The sequence below is a fragment of the Oculina patagonica genome, chromosome 1, assembly GCF_052425735.1.
Source record: "Oculina patagonica isolate OP01 chromosome 1, crgOcupat, whole genome shotgun sequence".
NCBI lineage: Eukaryota > Metazoa > Cnidaria > Anthozoa > Scleractinia > Oculinidae > Oculina > Oculina patagonica.
This window is the reverse complement of record NC_135758.1, coordinates 25,179,114-25,201,245: the sequence shown is the minus strand read 5'-3', so window position 1 is coordinate 25,201,245 and position 22,132 is coordinate 25,179,114. Positions and strand designations below refer to the sequence as shown.

Below are 22,132 nucleotides of genomic sequence, written 5' to 3'. Positions count from 1 at the left end.
TTGTGACTGGTTTCGCAGCGTCGCAATGTGCTTCGCCGATTGACACGAGAGCTGCTTGCCGCGCCGGGGTTGCTTGCTTGTCGATTGTGTAAATTCAGGTTACGGTACGCTTATCCCGTTATCCCGGTGGTTATTTGGTATTATATCACGATTTGGTGATTTTAATACAAGTGACGATCAGTTTCTCGCTTTCATTTTGATTGTGTTCTTGTTTGGGAAAGTACAGTGGACTGACATATTTCTCCGAAGCGTGAGAGCACTGTGACATAATTAAACTTGACAACACGGAAAGATAGCACTTCTTCACACTCAAGATTAGCACTTTTTGACTTAAACGAAACCAAAAATTTCCTCTTCAAGAATAAACAGAACTGCAGTTGTTGCTCTTTATGGTACGTTAGCCCTACGGTATATTTTCAACCGTCTTTATCCGGATACGATAAATACAGTGCGTGTTTATCGGCAACTGAATTCCGGCGAAGGCAGCCGTAAAATCTGTCCAAGATTTTTCAAGATCTCAGTGTATTGTTTAAAATTGCATTCGCCATTATTAGAATACTGCCGGAAATTTACATAGATCCAGCAGACGTGAATGACAACATTCGAAGCGCGCTACTTGAAAACAAACAAGCATTTCTAACTCACTCGATTAGTCAAATTTACATTCCATATTTTTGCTTCTTTCACAGACGTATTCGTTTGCGTCTGGCGATCGATAGTTCAAGTGTTTGGGAAAGGAAACGACTGCTACCTTACGAATGATAAAACGATCTACTAACCATATAAATTAAATTTTGAGGAACGAATTCTCATAATAAAAGAATCACACGAATACTGTACCCAGCTGTGTAGCATGTTGTAAACTCCTGGCGCGACTGCTAAATCTTTCTTCGGCTAGTCAGGGCAGAATGATATAGAGACCACCATATCCTTTACAGAGACAACTCTTTTAATAAATTTCCTCTTCGCTTCATGAATTTACCGTTTCATTTGTGGCAAGGAAGAGCGTGTGCTGAGAACAGCGATCCTTGAACTGCCGACGGAACAGAATTGGTTTCTTCTTGCGTTTTCAGAACGAATAGCTTTACCGGCGATACACATGGAAATTTCGCTTCCATTTACTCTGCGAAGCTTCACCAAAGGAAAAAAAGTGTATTTGTTGCAGTTTCGTTTGCGCAATTGCCTTTTTTTGACTCAAAAGCCGAAATATAGCTTTCGCCAGCCCTCTTTGCTCTCTTTACGCCATATTCCTGGTGTCTTTAGAACCACTAAGTACGTCATTTCCGGTGAAACCCGAGCGTTTGGCCGCGCGCGAAAAGGACCCACTTCAAATTGCGAAATCCAAACTTCGAGGCTCAAAAAATACTAGAAAAAAGCGCTTTTGATCGCTTAAACAAGCATATTCGTGCTTACTACGACATAAACAAACAAATTGAGCAAAATTATTTTTTACTTCATAGGCACTTTAACAGATGACTGAAGACTAATATGGTATACCACTCTTCTCAAGTCGCCAAGATCGAGACATTTAACATCAGTGGTATCAATGAGTAATCGATAAAAATCAATGAACAAGGGGCTGATAAGTCAAAAATTATATCCGGTTATCAATCGGCAATTGATTATAAATCGATAGGCCACAAAATTTTCAGTGACTGATTGCATTGATTAGCCATCCATTTCATTGACTACTTGACACTAATCTATTAATCATTTAGTGTTTATATATAATCGAAGATCAAAAATCAGGCAAAGTGTCCTTCAAAGCTTGATTTTGGGTTGTGAAGCGTACTTTGTTCTTGGGTCATCCATGAGTAATCAGTGCTATCACTGACTTGTCATTGGCATTGATGAGTAATCGATAGGACACAAAAGCAGTTCCGTTTAACCATACACAAGTCAAGACAAAAGACAGAAAACACACCACTCCATTTTAGACAAACCTATCCGACCAAACGACTCAAAAACCCTTAAGGGCCGCACATATACCTGTATGAGGGAATACCCTAAACTCACAAACTCGAATCAATAAGATTGTTTGCATACCCTGAGTTTACAAGTGCATACCCTGTTTGCATACCCTGAGTTTACAAGTGCATACCCTGTTTGCATACCCTGCATTATGTAGTCCGTGTATTTTATACTTTTTCATTTCAGAGGTGTGTCTTGACTTATGCAATGTTGCTGCAATGTTGTTATTGCTGTTTTTTTTATATTTTTAGCAAGTTTAATACCATTTGATAAGTAAATAAAGGGAGGCCAGTGTTCATTGTAAGGGATTGCCGAGTTAATTATCCCAAGTATCGTTATGACCACTTCAATTAAAACAAGCGTTCCAGAGTTTACCTCCCTGCAGCCACGCTAATGTTAACAGCCAACTGATCAGGCGCGCAACAGTTTGGAGTTCTTGCAATATTCTTGGTTCATTTATAGTGTTTCAGATTAGTACAGCATACACCACATACATCGAACTCATACTAAATACTAAGTACAAGAATAATGTATGAATCATCTTCGGCACCTTCGCTTACACATTCGGAAAAGGTGCCGAAGAGTTTTCGAATAATAAACCTCCAATCAAGTAAAAGTACAAACCACATTAGCCTGCACATGGTAAATCTGCACATGCCGCTATAAGGCTACCACTGCTTAGCTACCCTAACTAGGGGCTCAGTCAATTCTCAGAGTTTGACTTGAAACGCACTTGAAAAATAAATACATGTAAACTATTTGTCTTTATTACAGAGGAAAGCCACATAGCGGTGTTAAACTCGTCTTCATGCGGGTCCTCTATTGTTCAGATATAATTGAACTTTAAAAATATCAGATGTTTTTAACGGCGCACGATTTCAGAAAAGTCGCAAGAAAAACCATTGGTGCAAGAAGAGAACCAACAACGAACTCAAGCCACAGATGGCAACATGTCGCAATAAAACCCAGGCCACACTAGCCTGCGTGGCCGGCACGCTCGAACTCCCCTTCTTCTTCCCTTTTGAACGCCGGCCACGCAGGCTAAGGCCACAAATGGGAGAGGCGAGCGCTTTTACAACTACACGTACGTCAATCTTGCACCAATCTTGTGCCAGCGACGCGTAAACTTTGCGTTATCCTTGCGTCATCCTTTTTTTATAAAATTTGTCGCAAGTTTCTTTCCGTTTTCTCTTTGTACAATGCCCTTTAACCAACAATCCACTCTAGCAAACGGCACAGTAACTAGGGCCTGCATTGGTAGTGGTAGGGTGACAGATCTTCGTATGTTCGCCAGCAAGGCGGCAGTAGTACATTGTCTGCTTCCTCCTTTAAGTGATGGCCGCAGCCTACACACTTAATGGAGAAAAGTGCTTGAAAACTGTTCAACCATCTCTGAAAGACAAAGCAACAACGGCAATGTTTTCTTCTTGTACTAAAGATGAGACCAAATATTGCATTTCAACCCAAGTGTGAGGGGGGCAAATTATGAGTAACAGAGGTAAAACGGTCCAAGTCAGTGACTCCTACAACCAAATCAGCCACGAAACGGTATTCAACGTAATTACATGCCTAACAACTCAAATCAATTAATCAGAATACTCTATTGACGGTTCAATAATAAGAAAAGATAGTTTCTTCTGTTCTGGTTCAATTTTCCCTTAGTACAAATTGTTATTCTCCTTTGTTCTGGTGTATGGTAGTATTACTATATGTTAATGAATAGAAAACACAGGAAATACCAAATTGTACCACGGATAAAATGAACCACATGAAGTGCTGTGGTTCATTAATTTTATCCTTGGTACAATTTGGTAATTCCTCTATGTTGTGCAACCACTCTTGTTTTCACCAAGCTTGCTCAGGATTATCTAACTTGGGGAATATCTCGCTGCGCATGATCCGTACTGTCAAGGCCTAGGGCCCATATTCTTCCAGTACGACCCTCACATTTGGATAACAAGATATATGAATAATTATGTATTCAACTTACCAAGAAGCCTCGCACTTGAGCTGTGGGATCAGTTGGAGAGTAGTAATGCAATACCACAGACGTGGCATAATCTGTTATCTGTGAGGTAATAATTACAAACAAAGCGTTATGCTGATAGCCGATTCTTGAATCATCACAAAACGTTCTTACAGAGTATAGCGTGACAACACTCAAACCATGTTATAATAATGCGATTAAGTCTCTCCTTCTCGAGGGGCGGGGTATCGTACTCGCTCAAACATACATCGGTTTTGCAGACTAAACACGTGAAACCGCTATTATTATGCCAGCGTACAGCCCCAATGACCGCGAGTTGACGTTTGAAGAGCCGGACGGGTTGACGTGAGCCCGTATTCAAAATAATGCAAGCTCAGCAAAGGCAATATGCCATTTTGCACGGACCTCTGTTCATCCTCTGTTCATACGCCAAGAGCTTCAGCCAGCCGTGAAGCCCTTAAACTCATTAAAAAAGCTTAACGGCTGTCTAATGGGACGAACACGCACCAAAAAACTCCCTTTGTGTTTATTTTTTTAAAACATAGAGGGCAAAATTACTGAATGCTGATTGGCTGAGACAGAGGGCATTTTCCTTAATTTTGGTATTCCCCCCAGACAAAATTACTTGATCCTGATTGGACAAACAGGAAAATTGCTCGTTTTTGATTGGCTGAGCGCGCTGCACTTCGTTGGCTTCAAGACGGCGGGATTTTGAGCAGACTTTTCAAGCACAGCGTTCGCTCGTACATCGATCTTTTCGAAATTTAACTTCCGTTTCCGCAGATATGTAATGAAAATGGAATGCAAACGGGGTGATAGCTTGAAACGAAGATCCGAAAGCTGAAACAGAAGATTATTACAGTTGAAAACGGTACAAAAATTGCATCAGACACTTGCGAGTGTGCGACGATTCAAACTCATTCATAGCGGCCGGCAACTGACATCTCCGTTTCACTTCTGTCATCTCTAAGACTCGTCACCACCAACCCAGGATATAAAGGAGGACATATATAGTTTGTTCTGTGAAAGAAGGTCACATTTACCGGACAAATTACTTCTACAAATTTGTTTGGGGTCGTCGTTTGCTGTTATCTATGTTGAGGACTGACATGTGAAGCCGCTCGCAGAGGAAAGCTTCAAAACGTGCAAACAGCGTGCAAACAGGTGAATAAAATTAAGCTTACGTTTCTATTGAGTGTTCGCTTGTTCAGTTGTTATTAGCTTTTTTATCATTTTCACGACTTTCATACCTTTCATTGCATACAACTGTCAGCGTTATTTTCTTCCGAACGTCAAGATTTGCTGGATTATGAGGAACGTTTTAATTCGTTTCGCAAGCTGTGAGCCAAATTAAGCTTTGCGCTGTACATAAGCTAAGTTATTATTGGCATCGACATTTTTCATAAAATTTTGCCCTCTATGTCATAAACAAGTAATCACGTGTTTCCTCGCAATCGCGACTCTGGCATTTTCTACAACTTCTGAAAACACGCGTGATATTAATCCTTAATTTTATTCGGCCCCATGTGATTACCTATACTAAATGTCCTTTCTATCTGCTGTTTCAAGAGACAAGAACACGAGTAAGCAAGTACCTTTCTAAATACAGCATGACACGAGGGAGACTGTGATTCCTACAAAAGAGAACCAAAATCAAAATAAGAGCAAAGTTAACGACAAAATGGAGAGCTGCAGGGCAGCTTTAAGGTGGCTCACAATATAGTTTAGACCTTCCCGTCTTTGACATTTTATTATAGCTAGCCCGAAAGGGCGCCTGAAAAGCGTTTACTGTAACCACTAAAGTTTTTTATCAGTTAACAGACTTCGAGGCAAATGACGTCAAACTTCGTTGCCATATTGTACAGTCTGTATATTTAACAAATCGACCACATTTTTCCATGGTCTACACTCTTATAGACCATAGAAATGACGTCAGAAAATGTTCAAAACTCAAGTGGAACCACGAGCCATTAGGAAAAAGATAGATATCTGGTACCTTTGTTTAATCATTGGTGACTTCTGAGCAATTGTGTGAATCCTCTCGAAATTACTAGCTCCGGTGAGAAGAGAACTAAATAATGTTTTGCCAGTCGATCTGACTGAGTACAAGGCCACGTGCGATCTCCAAAACCATCATGTTTACGATCAATTCTAATGCCTTGAACACCATCTCTTGAAAAAAATTTCGGTCCAAAAGCCTTGGCAGTTAATTTGCAAAATTCCCAATGTTTTAAATATTCAGGACTTGGAGTGATTTCTTTTAAACGAGGGTAATCTTCATTCAACAAATGCCGCCATGTTCACTGGCCTGGATGGCAAACGCGGCACAGCTTAGTAGCCAAACCTTGAGATGCTATATTCACCGCCTAGCACGGTGAATATTGCATCATAGTCCGAGCTTTTCGACCAATCATCTCTGCAAATTATACTTAATACTTTCAGTGTTCCAGGGCCCTATGGATACCTGCCTTGTTGCCATATGGGCCCTACCCTACCCTAAAGTTTCTTACTCTTACTCTCACTCATGGTAAGTGAAAAGAGGTTTGAGGCTAATAAGTACAACATTACTTAGTGAAACATTTTGCTCTTTATATAGTTTTGTATTTTTGTCTAATCGGCAAAATAATAGTGTTTGCCTTTTCACTTGTTTTCCACGAGTTTTGTGTTTTATTCGAGATTTCAATATAAAAATGCGACAAGAATAAGCAACGTTTCGGCATCTTCAAGTTGTCACTGTGTTGCACTGTACTCATGATCAGTCAAAACTATTCACCTCCTTTTCCAGAAGAGAGCTCTCCTGTATTCCTCTTACGATAACCTGGTCGATTTCTGTCATGCGCAGCACTATTGTAGCCTTGAGCGTCTTTGGTACAAGCACCTGGTAAGGAATTGTCAAATCTTTTGTTAGTAATGTTCTTATCAGATGAGGGAACAATGTTATCAGTTTTAGCAAATCTTCAAAAAAGCATACGAAAAGGCTTCATGTTTGCTGTGGTATTGGTATGTTTATTCCTCAGTCACTATTTTGTTACTATTACGAAAAAGTTAAATAGATGTTATAAAGGTTAGTGTGGCAGTGATTATATACTAAGCAAGATAATATTGTTAAAATGCGCTTGTAAATAATTTTCTAGTTGACTTTTAACGTATCCACGTTCTTGCTTTTTTAATCATAATCAAAGCAGGCGACCAGAGAGGGACGTCTGAAATTCAGGCTATATTAGATACATCTCAACCTTTCTTGAGCGTCAGTACTGAGACAGTATTTAAAATTCTTAAAACGTCCTTGTAGCTTTATTGTGACATACGTGCAGCTTATAATAATAATTATTAACTGAACACCAGAAAAAAAAACGCTTACCTTAAGGACTTGAGCACCATATGCAGTAGATGATGACAGCTCTAAGCGAGGATACAAGGCCTTGCACTCCTGCAGGGCCTTCTGTATTTCCCTAAAACAAGCAATAAGCAAGACTTAATTACACTGTTACACTCAAGAACTTGTGCGCCTATTACATGAATTCCATATCAATTTTATTTACTATTAGTGAACAAGTAATTTATAGCTAATCAACATAGCAGCTAATACAGGAGAAAATATAGGGTTCAAGTTCCAGGGGGTGCTTGCATGAGAAGTAAACAATCCTCCTGAAATTTGTGTCTTCTATAATTCCTGCACCAGCCTCTTCTCTCAAGATTGCTCTCTCTCACTCTTTTGGCTTGTCGTGCACATTCTTTTGGCAGACTGAGGAAAGATTGTGTGGCAAGCAACAAAGATGGGAGGCTGGCCTGGACCAGCTTTGCCTCTGGTACATGTATGCAAAATTAATGCATTTAAAGGGGCTATGTCACACAATTTTAGGCAATTTCAGCACTGACCATTAGAATTAACTGAAATATCACAATAACGGCTTAGAACTGTAGAAAAACTCAAAAGAAACACAGAAAGGCCAAGAAGGGGTATGGATGGGCAAAATTCGCGAAGATTGAAACAGATTGCGTTCAGATTTACTTGAAAAACGTCGGCCCGACTTTTTTCAAGTTTATCTCGATTAATTTGTATGAAAGTGTCATTTACAATGCTCGAAAATCATCCTTGTTTGCTATGTGGCCGTGATTTTGCCAATAAAAGACTTTTGCTCTGCCAATTTGAAGTTTAAATAAATAAAATTACCTATAATACCATGACATAGCCCCTTTAAAAACCAACCAAGGACAGATTGTAGATCCACGACCCTTTCTGCCTTTTTCACACAAAGAGTGGCCTGGACACAGCTGGTGCAGTTTACTACTCTGAGTTTCTTCAGGTTTTTAAAAATATATTCTTCAGGTTTTTGAAAATATTCCCAGATTTTTTAGGTACTATCTCAGTACTGTCAGTACTGTAGAAACACGTTTGTATCATTCCACCTGCTCTTCTCGTTACAGTATTTTTGCTTGACTATTTTTAGTGACATCACTGTGTGACCAATGATACCAATGACCCAATGATATGTACACTGCTTACAGCCTACATGTAGAGCTCTAGTTCATTGCGACACCTTTAATAATGAAAGAAGTGTGAGACCCTAGAATTGCAACTCGAGTGGCAGCACATATCATGCCCATAAGTTTGCCTTGCTCACGACCATCCTTTGCTATTGTGATTCTCTGGTCTCAAACTTCTCTCTCAATCTTCTAAGAAAGTAGAAGAGGCTACAGGTATGAAAGGACTGCTTGCTTAAATTTCTTCTAATAATTTACATGTACCAGCCTCTGAAGTACAAACAGGTTATTCAATATCTACCCTCTCAAGTTTGTCTTTGCCTTCTTTGCTGAGTAATCTGAGCTTTGTACAGCAGAGGGATGATGTCTTTTCAAACACGATAAAGCCTGCTGAGCCTCTGAAGTCAGCTGCCAGTTACATTAGAAAGAAAAAATCACATTTTTTATTACAAATATCAAGCCATAAATATTTGGTAAATGTTCAACTGTACATGTACCCAATAGACCATTTTACAATCCTGTGAAATGCAACCAATCCTCTGTATAAAAATGAGGTTTGGAGTGACCTTATGATGATAGAGATTAGCAACTTGTTAGTATGATTACACTATAATTAATTCTCATTTGAACTGAAGCAAGGTTTGTATACCAACAGAGTCAGCTTTAGTCTAGCTTCTGATCAAAGGCCTGAACACTAAGCACAGAACTGTAAAATGTGCTGCCATATTTACTCGATTCAAGCACCACCACACTCTTTAAATTTTTAGTGTTTCAATTGTAGCACTTACTTGGGGGTGGTGCATATTTGAGGGCGGCACTCTTTTAAAAAAATCATAATGTTTATATACGATAACATGAGGGAGAGACTTATGAATTATAGCCACTTTGAACCCCAAAAAATATAAAGTAACCCAGGAGAATTAAGCACCGCATAATTGTGAATGAATGCAGCGCTTATTTTTCGCTTTCATATGCGGTGCTTAATTGGTAATGAAGCTAAAATGGGGGTGGTGCTTTATCAAGTAAACTATACATGTACAGTATACCATAAACCCTTCTACAAGGCAATATGGGTTTATACAGACTTACAGTACAGCCATAATTAAAGAAATTCTGTTTGTGGCAAAGGTTAACCCACTCTTGATCACTGATTTTGTTTACACTTTTTGGTTGTTAAGTAAAATTACATTATAAATACAGCTACCCTACAGCTACCCTAGAGCAGAATTAACTGTCCATTGTAGATAGGATTCAATGAGAGTAGCATGTACATGTGTGGATCAGCACAGCAGGGGGGGGATATTTCCTTCTATTAAATTTTCTCCAGTTTGCCATTGTTTTTAATAGAAAGTACTTTAGAATGAGAACTGTTATCACGGTTACTGTGTATTATAAGATTTTAGTGGCCTTTCATATAGCTTCATACATTTAAATCAACTTATGCTTGTTTAGAAAGCCTGATGCAGGCATGAAAGTGAGTTGGAAAGAACTTGCTGCAGAGGTTTCCTTTCTCATGTTTGCATCACGATGTAAACATGTACACAATGTTAAGTTATTACCTTTTCATGCCAGTCATATGTCTCTAGTAGTTTGTCATAGAGAGCAGTTTTGTCTTCAACTGGATCCAAGCTTAATAGTCCTGTATTTCCCAAAGAAAGGGACCGGCTGTCTGATGAAGAGATTCCATCATTTGCTTTATCCAACTCGCTATATTAGAGAACATGAATAAATGTGAGTCCAATTATTTCAATGAATATAAAAAAACACAAAGGGAGAATTGAGCTTCCACATACTGTATGCATCTAGGACTAAACCAGTCTCACCTCAACCTCACCCCCACCCCCTTGATTCACCACATATTAGGAAGCTGTTGGCCTTAAAGGATTTGGTCTTCACACAACTACAAAGGTAAGTACAAAGTACAAAGCTAACTGGAATTTCCAGAGGCCAGCAGTATGGGTGGGGTTGGTTGAAACCAAAACCACTCTGTGAGAGGAGGATGTTTATTTTTTTAGCAACAAAACATACAAAAACAGTCTGGTAGTGAGCCTTGTTCTCAACTGACAGTGAAACTCCAAAACTATTTTGATAAAACCTTGGCTTTCAAATAAATTTCTGTTTATGATTTTTTGTTTGTTTGTTTTTTAAACCAAATTTATTTTGACCTTTAATGGCAATCTATCAATCAAATCCAGTAAAGCCCATTGCCCACTACTCATCCCCCCCCCACCCACCCCAGTGCAGACCCATTTGATAATGAGGTTAGCTCAGTATAGTTAAACCTGCAATCAGGCGTTATTTTTCTTGCAGCGGAGGGGTCAATGAAAAAATGAACGCCTGATACAATTACTTGTCAAGTCGTCTGTAAAACGTCCAGAATCTGGACTTTTTTCTGATTGGTCAGAAAACAAAAGGCAACATTAGAACTCTATCCTGATTGGCTTATTGAGTTCAAGTCTAATTTCCGGTCCAAAAATATCGCACGTAGATGATTGTTATTGTGGCGGGTGTTGAGCGGAATGAAGTAGAGAGCGAGTTCTTCTAGCTTTTAGAAAATCTCTCAAGAGTTTTGTTCACAAAACATGTAAAGACGAACAAAGGGAGTGTATTCGACGAATAGTTTGTGAAAGAAAAGATGTTTTGGCGGTGCTTCCGACGGGATTAGGCAAGAGCGTGATCTATCACCAATGGTGTCGAAGATTATTACATCACACCACCAAAGACGCCAGACGATCGTGCCAGTACACAGTGACGAAAACTACGACCTTGAAATGTCTGACCTGAGCCTTACACAAAATCAGCCTTTGCAGAAAACAAATTTTAAAAACCATCCGATCAGCTCGTTCAAAAAGGTTAATTCAAACACATGTTTGTGAGAGTAAAAATATAATTGGAAGGCGGTAATCACGCTTATCTGATGGCATCGCCGACATTCTCGATGACGTTGAAAGATATTTTAACTAGGAGGCGGCAGACGACTTGACATGTAATTGTATCAGGCTTTCCTTTTTTTCTCCTTCCCTCCGCCGCGAAAAAAATAAAGCCTGATCGCAGGTTACGTATAGTTGGGAATTGGACACAAAAAAGTGTTCCCACTCCGACATTTGACTACTGACAACAAAATGTGCATAAGCTGCCAACATAGTGGAGAATTTCATTTTTTTTTTTTTTCAAAAAACTCAAATGCCTGGGGTTTGCCCAGAGTAGGGGAGATGGGCACTCTTGGATTTCACTGATATTTTTTATATTGTAATTTTTGGAGTCTCTAAAGCATTTTAGAAACAATAATTATAAATATAGATGTGACGTCTAAAAAAAACCGAACAGTGTACAGTTATTTTATTTATTTAATATTATTATTATTTAATATTAGATTACCCGAGATTGACGCTTACCTCAAGGCCTTGTGGACATTTGTAAGATTTTTCTTTAGTGTCAGAGTTATACTTGCTCCTTTGGAAGACTCGGAAGAATCTCCAGTTTCCTTATTTACACCGGGATCAGTTGCAAGATCTTGAAAAACTTTGTTCACTGTCGCCCTCAGACTATTTGCAGTTGAAATGCATTCATCTATGTTCTTCACTTTGTCCGCCATGTTTTCTTTATGCACCAGTGCCAGTCCTAAACGTCCAATATCAGGACTCTTCATGCGACAAACCGCTGAACGAAATGCCAAAGTACGCCTCTCTTGGGTCTCCTGGGTTGATAAATTGAAGATGTGTCCCTTGTGTTACAATTTATAAAGGAAATGCAATTACTTTATATAAATTTCAGAACGTCCCATAAAATCAAATTATTTCGTAACGAGAAATAACTTTAGGTCTAGTTATTCTCAGCTTCATATTGGATTATTTCAGGTCAACCCTGCCGTACCCCCCTTGCGAGCGAAATCGGGCTCACTTTAATTTCATCAATTTATAATGCCTGGTTGAAATTGTAGCCAATATGAAAGGAACGAGCGAAACGATGTTAGATATCGGCTAAGATGGTGGAACTGTGGCCTTTTTCTGTCTTCTATCGAGCGTATTTTGGCACAATGAAGTTCAAGGAACGTTTTGCGTTTTGTCTGTGTGTAGTGCTTCTTATAGTTCCGTTCATTTGGTTACGAATGCGTGTCTCGGACACGAAACACCCTTTGTTACATTCTGTTCATAGTGATTCACAGTTTACAGTGGATGAAATGGATTTCAACAGAATCGATCATTCGCATCAACATGTACAGAGATCAAGCGAGGAAACAGATCGCGTGAAAACGAACTCTGATTTAACGGACACTGAACACAAGGTAGAAAAGAGATTTGTTGATATAAACACCAACAAAGTCAACAAAGAAATCCGGGAAGAAGACCACAAGAAAAAGGCCGCCAATAATGATGTGGACTACGAATACGATGATCCGTGGTCAGTATGGAAAGACATGGTCAAGTCTCGGCAAATCACTGCTCCGCGTGATCCTGATGCGATGAATATGATTCTAGAAGCCATGATGTATAAGCCTATTGTGGCAGCCGGTGTTGGACGACATGGGACTCAGTTGAAAGCCACTATAACTCTTGAAGGAAAACAGACAGTAGTCTTTAAGCCTATGAGGTAAGACTGAATGAGGTGCACACAGTTATATTTTATTATTAATGCCCAGTGCAGATATCCAGCCTTCTAATCCAAGATAGAGATTTATTTAAAGGTTAATGAGACCACTTGAGCTAGATGCTCTTTTCAATTGTTATCTGCAATCAGTAGAAATCAGTAAAGCAAAAAGTTGAGAGTTTGATTGATGTTGATTGTCGATAAAAACAGGTAATGATTAATGATAATAATATTGATCATCTGCTTGGAATATTTGTTTTGTTTACCTCGCTCTCATATGATATTTGGCAGGATTGAACAGGAAAATTGTTTTATTATTCAATGAATTGTCAATGAAAAATATTTTAGAGCTAAAATACTGTGGTTGTGCAATGCTTTGTAAGACTTAAAAAAATGAATATTGGCAAGCTATGTCAGTATCTTTAAAATTAAAAAATATCCTGTGAAATTCTGTGGAATATTGCCTGATACCTTTAGCCAATGAGGCGTAGGGTGAATTGTCTAAAATCATTTTCCACAAGGTTGAGCGGGATAATTAATTTATAATTCAATAAATTGTCAGCCAAAAATATACACCGCTAAAAAAATGTCAGTGGAAGTGCAGTAGCGGATCTGGGGGAGGCCCACCTTATTTTTAGGCCAAATTAATAGAGGCCTATAGGGCAGCACTTGAAAAATTGTTTTTGAGGGTGGGCCCCCTCTTATTACGGGGTCTGGATGATAGGGGCCCCACGTACATTTTTATCTTAAGGTCTGAATCCACCACTGTAATGCACCACTTTGGAAGACTTAGGACTCTAGTAAATAACCTCCTTCAGGCAGCTGGTATATTGAAGCATAATGTCAGAGGCTGAAAGATTGAGAAGCGAAGCTTTAAGGGCAACTGTGAAATTTTGAGGATAATCTTTCAGCCAAGGGCATCATCCTCCACTATACCAGCAAACCAGAAAGGGGTTTACGGTATTTATTTTATAACCCTTCAATTAAAGTTTACAACATGCTTTATCCCTGGGAAATTTGAAAAAACCTACAGTGATAATCACAACATACATGTAACTGCAGTTGAAATAAATGCAAGTTGATTAGTTTACTTAATTTTGAACACTGTTAGAACCTGAAAAGGTGACTTTGTTTGCTTGTTTTGTACTTGTCAATCAAATTGGGCGATGGATATCAAACCAGATGGGGTATACTGTATGATACCCATCATCCAATTTTGTACCACATGATGCGTTTTATCCAATGAGCGCCCACAAAAATTAATGGGTGGGTTATAATGTGGGATATCTGTTACATTGGATATCAAGGACTTCCTGACCCTATTTGTGCATCGTGACAATTTGTGAATGAATAATAAACAGCCTTCAAACTCAGGTATTGCAAATTATTCCTTACAGGTATCCCAGAGACTTTATAGTGGAAGGAACTCCATATGCTGGTTTTGACAGACATAATGGAGAAATTGCAGCATTTCATCTGGATAGGTAAGATGTAAATTTTTTATTGTCTATTTTAATTTTCCTTTTGAATGACCTCAGTCTGTGATAATCACACAATATATTTAACTGTTTCCATAGAATTTTAGGCTTCTACAGAGCACCACCAGTTGTTGGAAGAAACATAAACTTAGAAGACGAGATAGAACCCATTGCAGAGAAGCGACTACTGGACACATTCTTCAAAAAGGGTGAGACCCTAAATAAAGACAGCTATGAAATTGCTTAGTCAGTCAGTTTTCTGGTACAACAGTGGTCAAATTAACAGGATCCTACTGTAACCTACATTGTACATGTGCAGCTGTAAATCATTATTGATCAGTGCTTGGCATCACGAAAATTAGTTATTAACAGGGTGACCTGTCACTAATTAAAATTTAATGGGACAGTTGTACAATACCTATGCATTGGGCAGATTGTTTAATGAAGCTCACATTTTAAATGTAAAATGAATTCAAATATTGCCCAGCAATAAACAATTTTGAAATGTTTTTTTTTTTTTCGTTTTTTGTTATGATTTTAGATTAATTTTATAATTTTTCTTGTACATGTAGAATTTCATTATCATTGTTTTATGATGTTTACATTGTTTAAATGAATTAGAAATTGCCTAGCAACAAGCCACTTTGTTTTATGATGTTTTTGTTACATAATTTTAAGATGTTTAATTTTTTCTTATAGAATTTCATATTGTTTTATGACGTTTACATTTTTTTAAATGGATTAGCAAATCACCAAGTAATCAGCAAACAAATGTGACACATAACTCATCCAAAAACTGGAATGGGAATATTAAAATGTAAAACTGTCACTTATGTGTTCTGGATAAATTGTTTAAAATTTAGAATATACTTGAGATAATTTTTCTTTTTGGTTCAAAGGCCCTTTTGAAAAATTGTAATATGCAAACTTTCAACTAGACAAGTATAGAGAACACATTATTAAGAAAAGTATGAAGTGCACTTACAGTGTATGTTCCCATGTCTTGTGGCAAGTGCACCTTGTCTTACGTTATCTTGCCTACACTTATGACTGTGCACATGTACCGAGCTACATGTCATGTATGCCAATAAAGGACCACGCATCATAAAAAATGGCCATTTTTCACCTTAATCGTATCTATAACTTACAAAATTGTGTAGTAAATAATAGAGATGGTAAATTTTAATCTTGGTGATAAATAGTGAAGAAATTGTTCAACATGACACGAGCGTGGGACAAAAAAAAATCTGAGTCCCCGATCGGAATCGAACCCATGGCCTCCCAGATACCGGTTGGGCGCTCTAACCAACTGAGCTACGAGAGTCTCTCGTAGCTCAGTTGGTCCTCGTGGCGTAATCGTGCTCGTAATTTCAAATCGGCCTCTCGCTGCGCGCTCAGCCGATTTTGAAATGACTTGATCCTCCGATTACTCCCTAAATTGTACTCCACTCAGTTAAATTACTATTACTTATCTTCTTCAGTCACAACTATCATTATTCATTTTTGGTTTATTATTACTTTGGTGTTTTTCTACGTTAGAAAACTGTTGGTGTGGGGTTTCATTTGATTTGCAAGTATTTTTGTTCATCAGAAAAGTTACTTAAAATATCATGATAATAGCTCCTTTAAGTACGAAAGAAAATGACTGCAGTGTTGTACAAACTGTACATGTAAGACACTGACCAGTAGATTTCTCTGTAAAGGAGCACTCTCCTCGATCCTTTGAAACAAAACAGCAAACTTGTATTGTTTGGTTTGTACACATCACAAAATTGTAAGTTTGAAGTTCAGTTTGTCACTTTGTGTATTGCATTTTGTAGATGGAAATACTTGTTTCTACGGCCGCTGTTACTACTGTAAGAAGAAAGATGCTGCATGTGCCAATGGTACAATCATGGAGGGCTCTGTAACACTATGGCTGCCACAAGGATGGCCTCTTACAAAGTGGGCAAGCCCTTGGCAGAGAACATACAGTGATACCAGAAAGGCTTTGTAAGTAAATAATTATTGTCTATCTGGGCTGTTCACACAGTGGTTGGTACTATACACATATTGTATAGGACCGATTACAATACTTCTACTCCCAAGCCAAAATTTTGAATAAGACACTGTCGTTTTAGCTTGACACTTCGCTTGTACAGCCGCCACGTGTACCTGCACAAATAAAGCTTCTATTGCTCTCTTTTGAGAAACAAATCTTTTTTTTCTGGAGTATGAATAGTCAAGAATGTTTAGGTCCGGTGATGTTCTGGAAAGTCGAGAATCAAGTCTAGTTTTAAGTGAATTGAGACTTCAACTTGATGCTCTATATCCGATTCTGCCGTCTAGTATTCCATCATCTCAGAATCAACTAGGGTTTGTTAAAACCCTCCCCTCTTATCCAGCCTGTTTAATACACCCTTATTTTATAAGGTTTTAATTTAATTAATTGGATTGCACAGGTGGGAGATAGATGATGACTACTGTAAGAAGAAGGTGCTGAACAAATCGCCTTTTGATTCTGGTCCTCGTCTGCTAGATCTTCTGGATACGGCGCTGTTTGACTTTTTAATAGGTTGGTAACCCGTGTATTTTATGAATTTACAGTCTACATTGGGTGTTAATACATGTAAGAGGTTTGAAGCACTGATTATTACGCTGTACCAAGAAGGTACAGCAATCAGATTTAATCTTCTTCAATTTTTGTCCATCCTTACCGTCTTTTGTATTTGCTGTGTTAGTGGAATTTTTTTTTTTTGAACATTTTTTTTATTGAAATTTCACACACTACTTACAAAAAAAAAACTAATACAGGTACTCTAATTACAATACATTACAGTTTCTTGCTCTAAATTACAATACTAATACAAATGCCACACTACTTACAGAATACAGCTACACTACTTCAAAGATATATATTATATGTACAGAAAGGAAAAAAAAGAAAAACTGCATTAAAATTATTTTGCGTGTGTTAGTGGAATTGCCCTTCACTGTTTTAAATAGTTTTATTTTTTTTTTTTTCATTTCTCTTAATTTAGTGGCACCTATTTCTAAATTTGGCTAAACTCCGTGACACAGTTCCTTAAAGTTGCAGTTTTGTTTTCCATCGGTGACGTAAGAAGTCTTGAAAGTTCTATACTCATCTGATAAATAAAAAAAGGAATGTTGTTCATAATCAGGAAATGCAGACAGACATCACTATGAGACTTTCAAAGATGAAGGAGATACCGGAATGCCACTGCATTTGGATAATGCCAAGAGGTAACATTGTTGAATTGCGCATGCCTAGCTTTCAAAAACATAGCTCAGCGAACTTGGTATTTTGCTTCCGACCATTTCTGTTTTTTTAAGAGAAAAATATTATTATTTTCTCTTGGTTGTCTTTAACACCGATGAAAATTGATCCTGCAACGAAACAAAGCGAAGACTCGAGTTACAAGATTGGTCTTCTTCCTACAAGAAAGCAGCGCAAAGATTAAAGTGTAGCCGCTGGATCATGAATACAACAAATATTAACCATTCGGTCACTGTACCTTCTACGAAATGTCTTTTGTAAAAGTAAAAGTTTATACTATAATAATAACGCTTCGTTTTCTACTTGTAGTTTTGGTGATCCACATCACGATGAGATGTCCATTCTTGCTCCTATTTATCAATGTTGCAAGTAAGTCAACAGCAATTATAAGGTCTTTTAAAATTAACTAGTTACTTTTTCATTGTCTCCATTTCTCTGTGTACTCCTCTTTTTTGGTGTTCTAACTGTGTCCTAACTTTGATTAAAATTGTTTTTTTTTTTAAGAAACCAATTAGTAGTTGACACTTTATTCGAGCATTTACAAATCAGAAAAGTATTTTCACACACAACTGCAGACTGAAGCTTTTTATTTGATACAGCAAGTCGATGAACTGTTCATTTAATTATAATATGGAAAAGGGAATTTTTTTAACATGTAAGATGCACAGAAAGTACGTACTTACAGTTTTCCCAAGCATTTTTTTCAGCTGTTTTTTCGAGTTATAGTTTAAACTTCTCTTTTAAGCACATTTCCGAATACTTTACAGAGTTACTATCTTTACTCCAGTCTTGCCTTCTCTTAGGTCTATAAAACACTTCTAACAAGATTTTGTCTTCTCAGCTAATCAAAGGAAAATAAAATATTGTTTGCATCACTCGTTTTTCCACGTGCTTGCTTTTGCTTTTAAACTTTTCTCACTCACCTACGATTTAAATCATTACCATCCTCGGAGACCCAGGCGCAGTTAGTGGGGGCGGGGGAAAGTCTATACGGGCGAAAAAAAAATCGGCGAAGAAAAGTCAAGAATGAAAAAAAAGAGCGGGGCTCTTCTTTTCGTTTGGTAGCTCAGTTTATTTGCTATTTGCTGCCATAGGCTTGAATTTAGCGGTTAGCAACGGACATTTAATAGTTGCTTTGCTAGGCAGAGCATCGGGCGAACTGTTAGTGAACTGTTATTTGTGCCTCTTTCAGACTTCGACGGTCCACCTGGAATCGCTTTCAAGCGATAAGTCGAAAAAAGACGCCCTTAAGTGAACTTCTACGGAAAGCGACGGAAGAAGATCCCGTTGCGCCGATTTTATCAGATCCTCACTTCAAAGCTATCGATAGGAGAATGAAAATCGCCATTGACACGGTAAAGATGTGCATTGAAAATCACGGGGAGGATAGAGTTTTGGTCTCTGAAGAAGTCGTTTAGATTTCATCCGACTCGCCGTATTTATTTATTTTGCAAGTTTCGATAGAAATTTTGAAATATATAAATTATATTTTGGTCACGTACATTCAGAAGATATTTTGGGAAAGGGAAATATATATATAGTATGTTCTACTCAAAAGTAAATATTTTAGCCCAAAGGGAACAAGGTTATGATACTCTATCTGTTTACGCGTTTAATCGATTAAACGGAAGCCTATGCAATTGGCTCCTCTCGAAATAGCAGGTCCTCTTAAATAAGGTCCTCTCTCGAAAGAAATGCTCCTCATTAAATTGATTTCCCTCAGATTTAAAGACACTAACAAATAAAGGGCTCGCTAGTACTTCAAAATTAATAATACGTAAATGCCCTTGACATGTTGTTCAGAATGTTTAAAAACCCAAAATTAACGTTAAATTTATTTCGTAGTTTTACGTGGTGTGCGTGGTTTGAATTGAGTAAATGCAGAAACCCATAAGGGTTGAAACGTGTAACGCGCGTTCACAGCGTTTGAATATTCAGTTTTGCCAAGTACCATATTTGGAAACACGAAGAGTTTGTACGCGAATGCTTTACACACGTAATGGGACACGCAACAGCAATTTCGGTTTTTCGGTGAGTTACTTAGATTCCGACCTAAATGCCGTAAATTTCTTACAGGAACTAAAGAAATTCGTTAAGTGTATCCAAGTGAAGTTCTACAGACTACTTAACGACGATAAAACAGGACAGAATTTGACCAAATTTAATTTTATTCAACCAAGCTTGTTCATACGCCATCGAGCGCGAGCTAGCGCGCGCTGAATTTAATCCAAATGTTGCAATTTTGATTGGTTAATTTTTTCGCCTGATTTTCCAAATATGGTACTTAATGGAAACGAATGTTCAAACGCTTTGTGCCATGCGAATCATAGGGAGTTACACGTTTCAACCCTTATGGGTTTCTGGCAGAAGCATATCACCGATATGCTTCTGGTTTCTGGTAAATGTGCGCTAACGATGAGTATCGACAAAATGCACGAATGATTAATAATTTATTTTTAAAGATGAGTAACAAACCATTAACAAAAGAAGTATTTGTTTGTTTTAAAACACAAAGGCGCACAATAAAACGGTAGGATCTAGGCCCCTGCAACCTTCGACGTCGCCTAGTATAGTTTATTTATATTTTCACTTCTTCGGACATTTCAACTCTGCTGTTCTGAAATCCAGATTTTGTCTGTCTTTGCTTGCTTTCTTGCGTGCGTCTTCCAGCAAACCTGAAATATTTTAAGGACAAATTGGCAAAAGTTTTTTATTTAATCTTTCTAGTTGTGTTTGGTTTGGAAGAGGTACGTAAGGTGATCCTCGCAAATGCTGCTCACCAATAGCTCAAAACTATTGCTACATTCAATGTTAAGTGACAAATGTTCCCCACTCCTCCACTGAAAGTCACTTTTTGTTGTGCGCCTTTGTGGTTTGCATTGCTATTGAAATATTAAGCAGCATTGCTCAAGTGGTGTTCGGTACTAGAAAGATGAAAATGATCGGGCTTTATAACATTAAACTTCAAAATATGGTAAGACTTCAAGAGAAAGTCGAAATAATACGTAGTGTCTTAAACAAGCTCGAATTTTGACACATGGCTTCTGAATGCAAATTAACTCCTTCGAAATGAAATGAAATTACTAGTTTTATTATCCGTTACCAGGTTTCTTTATAGTTTTTCCTGAAGAATACGTTATTTTAAAATGATTTTTTACTTTTTTGGCCCCAAAAAGTTGCCATTCCTTAGAAATCGACTGTGCTTATATTAGTTTTAATAGAACATTAACTAAATGATTTTCTTAAAAGGGCAGTGGGAAACGTACGAAATACTAGCTAGGTAGTGTTATAAAAATTAATCAAATGTCTATTTTACTGAAGATCATATTGATATGAAGTGCAATGCATCATGAATATAAATTTAATTATATTTCAGAAGATAAAGCATACAAAATAAATTTATTTATTATAAGTTCTTTTGTGTGCAAAAGTTTTCTGTCCGTTGGTTGACACAAACGCTAAAAAATTCCACTTAACATCTTTCAAGTAAACATCAGGATAAACGTGTTTACAATTTGTTTCGTTATGCTTGCAAAACTCAACGGAGGTCAACTTAGTTCCTTATGTATAGTAACAATTAGTGGGGGTTAGAGAGGGGTTTACACCCCCTTCCCTCCGCCCCCACACATACGCTCCTTATGACGTTATATAAGGGGCGAAAATTTTGCGCCCCACCCACTTCATTTTAGCCTTTTTCGAGCAAACAAGAATTTATCTCACCGATTCGCCCCAGCCCCCTCAGTTTGGTTCCGATGCTGACAATGAACCTCGCCAACAACGAGTTTTAATAAACCTATCCAGCCTACTTAGACTCGAGCGCATTTTAATTTGGCATCACAATGTGAAAACGAATTATATTCAGTTTTTCTGTGTCTGTCCTCTTCAAAGTTGCGCGGCTTCAGCAGTAGTGCCAAAGTCACTCTGAGTCCATGAAGAACTTTGGGTATAAACGCTCACTTTGCAATGATTTTAAGCTATTATACGAGATACGTTTTCCCAGTCAATAAGCGAGCAGATGCATAATTATCTGACTTTAGTTACAGAATTCGCAAGTGTCCCAGTCCGCGTGGAAAACTGATTGCATGGACCGGGTGGAAGAAGCGTAGAGAGCCTCGCGTACAGTAAAGACAAATTATCATATTGTCTTTCCATTGATTCTCTCTGTGTCTTTTGATCAGTTGTTTTTACATGTTTCCTTCTAGTACATGTAGACAACTCGACAAACGGATTCTAATCCTGTGCTGAGGTCCTAACAGGGGTGGGTTTGGGGAACGGGGAGATTTTGCGTAGCGAGAATTATTTTTAAGTAAAAAAGAACAAGGGAACTAGATATCTGGGAGCGCTTTA

The 22,132-nt window shown here is 37.9% G+C and overlaps 3 protein-coding genes across 4 annotated transcripts in view; 2 read left to right on the top strand and 1 right to left on the bottom strand.

Moving 5' to 3' along the window:
- Positions 1–22,132, top strand: part of LOC144642781 (TNF receptor-associated factor 2-like) — an 88,026-nt gene that overhangs the window by 21,760 nt on the left and 44,134 nt on the right. The gene's annotated exons all lie outside the window — the stretch shown is intronic.
- Positions 1,767–12,038, bottom strand: LOC144643371 (mediator of RNA polymerase II transcription subunit 27-like). The gene is made up of 8 exons (XM_078502582.1): positions 11,839–12,038; positions 10,003–10,150; positions 8,745–8,851; positions 7,320–7,410; positions 6,732–6,836; positions 5,554–5,592; positions 3,962–4,039; positions 1,767–3,363 (listed from the first exon to the last, which is right to left on the bottom strand). Exons 1-8 carry the CDS (start codon positions 12,036–12,038, stop codon positions 3,214–3,216), a joined length of 918 nt encoding a protein of 305 aa, XP_078358708.1. The 3' UTR covers positions 1,767–3,213.
- Positions 12,259–22,132, top strand: part of LOC144642876 (glycosaminoglycan xylosylkinase-like) — a 77,585-nt gene continuing 67,711 nt past the window's right edge. The window contains exons 1-8 of one of the 2 annotated variants that reach the window (XR_013568810.1): positions 12,259–13,033; positions 14,428–14,514; positions 14,608–14,717; positions 16,329–16,500; positions 16,950–17,062; positions 17,670–17,751; positions 18,095–18,154; positions 18,978–19,645. Coding sequence is in view for 1 of the 2 variants with exons in the window: in XM_078501973.1 (XP_078358099.1) it covers positions 12,429–13,033; positions 14,428–14,514; positions 14,608–14,717; positions 16,329–16,500; positions 16,950–17,062; positions 17,670–17,751; positions 18,095–18,154; positions 18,978–19,203 (1,455 nt within the window). In the remaining variant the exon portion in view is untranslated. Of the gene's footprint in view, positions 13,034–14,427; positions 14,515–14,607; positions 14,718–16,328; positions 16,501–16,949; positions 17,063–17,669; positions 17,752–18,094; positions 18,155–18,977; positions 21,024–22,132 lie in introns of those variants that run through there. The other variant, XM_078501973.1, reaches the window with a different exon arrangement.